At 38.4% G+C, this 4,251-nt stretch overlaps 1 protein-coding gene across 1 annotated transcript; it reads left to right on the top strand.

Moving 5' to 3' along the window:
- Nucleotides 1-887: 887 nt before the first annotated feature.
- Nucleotides 888-3,033, top strand: LOC118224330 (cilia- and flagella-associated protein 97-like). The gene is made up of 4 exons (XM_035411759.1): nucleotides 888-1,164; nucleotides 1,781-2,036; nucleotides 2,472-2,613; nucleotides 2,806-3,033. Exons 2-4 carry the CDS (start codon nucleotides 1,815-1,817, stop codon nucleotides 2,868-2,870), a joined length of 429 nt encoding a protein of 142 aa, XP_035267650.1. The 5' UTR covers nucleotides 888-1,164; nucleotides 1,781-1,814; the 3' UTR covers nucleotides 2,871-3,033.
- The last annotated feature ends 1,218 nt before the right edge of the window (nucleotides 3,034-4,251 follow it).

The following is a 4,251-nucleotide window of genomic DNA, read 5'->3' as shown; positions in this document are numbered from 1 at the left end:
AAATTCCAACCATACTCTACATAATGTGATTTAATGTAATATGTGCAATGAACTCTTACATAAATACTCAAAAATGTGATGTGAGCCTAAAATATATTAATTCAATTTTCTGTTCAAACCAGGAGTCTATAGAGGTTACAAGTCATCTTCACTGAATTTTTTAAATATCTTGATTCTGACCTTTACTGTATTGTGTATATATATTATATAACACTATGCATACTTAAGTCTTTCAATAACTGGAAACAGCAAATTGTATATCATTTTGTAATTTCTTACACATGTTTAATGCTGTACAACAACGACTGTGCTGTGTGCTTAAAGGTAAAAAGGATGTAACAAGCTTCACAGTACATTCTCTGGAATAGAGAGATATTTCAGTAAACTGGCTTCAACTAATTTTTAAAAATATCAGCATTTGAGCCAGTCACTATCACAGTGATCGAGGTTGCCAGCTTTGCAGTGTATGATTTGAATTCTCATCTTTTTATGCATTCATGCTGAACTGCCAGGATGGAGACTAGCATGATCCATCTATTTGCAATGCAGTTATCCTTCAAGGTTGAACTATATTGTCATTTGACACTCAATAACAAAACAAGGTTGTTTTAAACAGGTATATTATACAACAAAGAGAGTCATTAGAACAGGTGGTAACGACAGGCTTTCTTCATTTTAAAAGTGTTGCAAAAGGCGCCCAATTTTTAATGTAGCCTATGCCAGTGACCAGTATACTTGTGCAATCTAAAATGGTAATTTTGGTTATTGATGATTCAGTATGAACATACTCCTTTGACTACTGGCTGCTTCGGCAGGTGGACAAAATCATCATCACAAGGCATGCTTTTACAATGACCAAAAAGAACGAGGTATCAGTAACACTTATATATACGCAGACGATCTCAAACAATTTTCTGTGCAAGTAATACTGATAAGTATTTAAAACAAGTTTGATCATGACTATATCTTACTGAAGTGAAAACCCTTTGATTCCATAATTATTTTTGTCAGATGGGTTTATTTACGTGACGTCACAGTGCATGTGCGTTATTCTGAGATCATTTCATTTCTATAAAAGCCTGGCCCAGCAGCAACTGCAAAACGGTACAAAGGAAACTGATACTAGACGTGAATCTCCCGTCTGCAGAGCACGTTTAACTACAGGTATGTATGTTTTCTCTTGACATTCTAACAGTGGGTCTAAGCACTACAACTCGTTAAATGAAAAGAAAAATGAAGCCATCACGGACTAGCAATGTCGCTATAAACTATCTTTAGCATATTTGTGGTGAAAGAACAAAAAAATCACGGTATGTATCGAGACCATTGATTGAGATTGACGACAATTTAACTAGTTGCCTACTTGGGAACAGTTTCGATATTTTAGCTCCATCTGCTGGAAAATGGGGGTGTGCTACATTACACAACACTACATTATACATTGTGCCGGACAATACCGATTCATAACGAATAATTAAGGTGCTGCCAAGCGAAGTGATATAATAATGTGATCGACCGTGTTCATAATACGTGCTGGCTCAAAGAGAATTTTATTTTTGAGATGTTATGCTCAATGTGATGTGTTATGCTCAATTGTCACAGACAATAAATATTGATAAAGATGTCCTAATCAACTGGCTTACAGTGACACCTGTCTAGAACACTCGCGTGATAAACTGAACAGCATAAATTCGTGGTATGAAGAGTCTCATCGATTTACTTGATTAAATAGGCCTACATTGACCACTTACCTACAATCTATTAATATTTCCTCTTTTAGGTCTACGGACCTAGAAGCTGGTAGACAGCTAGTTATGCCCAAGGTCAAAGAGCAGAGGGGAGGAAAGGATCAGTTTTTTGAATGCAATGATGGAAGTGATAGAAATCAAGACAAAACAAAAGAAAAAGACCAAGAGCAGGAGGGAAAAGACCAGAGGATGTCAAGCCGACCCCAGCCCTACAATACTTGTACCCGCCTGTACCACACCGCTCAGAACAGGAAGGATGACATGGAAAGAATTGACAGGGAGAACCGGGTAAGTTCAGGTGTTAATAAAATAACTGGTGCCAGATGGTTGTAAACCATGCAAACCTGAACTTTGTGGTTGTAGTACTGTAGTACATGTAAATGCAACTGTGTTCAGGTGTTGCCCATTACACTTGTGCAGATCAGTTTTGTCCTGAAAGGAGTCCCCGTGCTCCATTAACCTACATTTCTTACATGTACCGGTTTTATTAGGAAAAAACTTACATATTTCAAACACACAAAATGATGTTCTTTTGTTCTAACCCAATACGGTTTATAAATTCTGGATCATCCAGCAAAAACACTGTCCCCACAGTGTTATGCTCTAGTGAACATGTAGGTGCCCTGAAAGGCACTCGGTAAACATTCTGTGTTAAATCGACTGTGTGAGTGCACATATGATGCCAGTTGGGACAATAATGAGTCTTGTGGCATTTCTCCTTAGGTTCAAACAAGGCGACTGGATACCACTAAGCCCTCACGGGGAATGGGACGAATGGAGCAGTTGGCAGACTATGATCGGCAGGCCTCTTACAGGGGATTACCCGCCCCCGGCCCCTCTAATTTGACAGAGACCCCCTCAGAAGGTATCTATAGTCCCAGTTGTACTGATATTACTGTTTTCTTTTTTTGGCCCATTGTCAGATTAATAATGGCACTTCCGCTTGCTCGCTGAAGGAGCAACTACCTGCAGTTTACCATTTTGACTTTCCTCTTTTTTATTTTCCTCTTTTTACTTCCTATAACGGTCCTTTTGTCTTTTTTTCTTCCCTGAAAAGCCCACTTCAAGTTGATGGTGAAATCTCACTACTCCCGGGTTAAACTGACTGGATTCCTGCAGTGATTCCTGTCTGTCATTCCTGGCACCGCCATGTCTAACCTATACCTGAGAGGCTAAAGTGGACAGTCTGTTGCCAGATGCAGCTCAAGATTTAGCTGATTGAACTTTCTTTTTAATTCAGTTGGTGTGTATTTAGAGTGGAATTGTGGAATTGCTATGTTTGTCATTAAAGCTGCTTGTTAAATGAAAGCCTTTGTTTTCAGCTAAACAACAATATGCCCTGTAGGTAACACTGGACCTCTTTAGTGCACGAGTGCACAAAGAAAGCATGGTGCTGTTCACGCCCACTCTAAACCTGGAACATAGAATGCCATAGGAACAATAACAGCTGTCAAAGCAGCAAGTGTCCTCAGTTAAGCCATTGGCACTCTGCAAAAAATAGGCACCTGGCTGGCTGTTCCATCAAATTACTGCTATGCTACATGGGTGGGATTTCAAACTTGGCTTCTGTATATGCACTCCATGGTGTTGCCCATAAGGTATTCAACACCACACTAAAGCATATAGCAGCACGTGATGACAGTGTGTTCAAATGTGGTTTGGTCGTTACCCAGGCTGTGAATAAATTTATGAGTGCTACTAAAATAAAGTAAACAAATTAAAAATAGCTTTGGAGAATTATAATTTATGCATTTGAGGGAAGCCACCTTAAGTACCTATAATTACAACAGCTTTTTGTTCTCCTACAAAGAAGACTGGCGCTCAAAATTATGTTTGTGGCATGACGTAGCCTTAATACCATTGAAAATAAAGTAGCATCAGATACATTTTTTAAAAAGATGCTGGTGATATCATGTGGTTTATTGTAGAACCAGATTAATTATCAAGTAACTGATTAGTTATCAATGAGTTGTATTGTTTTGTTAATAAGAGCTTTGTGGTATAACTAAAGATCATTAGTTATGAACATTGATTTGATGAAACTGAAGTAGATGGCCTCATTGTGTAGTTCTGTAGTGCCATCTGCTGGAAGAAAATGGAAGTGTTTGATTACTGAGTCGCTGGTATCAGAAAGTGGCATTGCCTGGTTACAGTTGCATGCTTTCTGCTTAGTAGGTCTTCCTTGTATTCTTAAGAAAAGATAATAGATGACTTGGGTACATCATAAATGTTTATCCCCAAGTTTTTTTTTGTTGGAGTGATGTCAACATGTGCGTTTAGCAGTAATGCCCTGATTGTTGCTTATCTTAGCAAACTTCTACATATCGTGGTGATGCTCATCTTCAGAAAAGAAGCAATGCTCTCCCTCTCACATCCCTACAGTGAGTACAAGTATATGAACATGATGGATCCTTTCTGTATTTTTATTTATTGTTTTTCACCAGGTGTCATGTTTAAAATGCTTCTGTCAGTCATCTGACTGATGTAGGGCTTTTTTCAACAC

This window comes from Anguilla anguilla, chromosome 3 (genome assembly GCF_013347855.1).
Source record: "Anguilla anguilla isolate fAngAng1 chromosome 3, fAngAng1.pri, whole genome shotgun sequence".
NCBI lineage: Eukaryota > Metazoa > Chordata > Actinopteri > Anguilliformes > Anguillidae > Anguilla > Anguilla anguilla.
Note: the sequence above shows the minus strand (reverse complement) of the source record. Positions and strands in the feature narration are given on the sequence as shown.

Bases quoted from the DNA above. Each gene is read 5' to 3' on its own strand.
- LOC118224330 (XM_035411759.1), top strand. From the start codon at position 1,815: ATGCCCAAGGTCAAAGAGCAGAGGGGAGGAAAGGATCAGTTTTTTGAA. The intron at 2,037-2,471 runs GTAAGTTCAGGT...ATTTCTCCTTAG, and splicing joins GAATTGACAGGGAGAACCGG to GTTCAAACAAGGCGACTGGA. The intron at 2,614-2,805 runs GTATCTATAGTC...TTCCCTGAAAAG, and splicing joins GACAGAGACCCCCTCAGAAG to CCCACTTCAAGTTGATGGTG.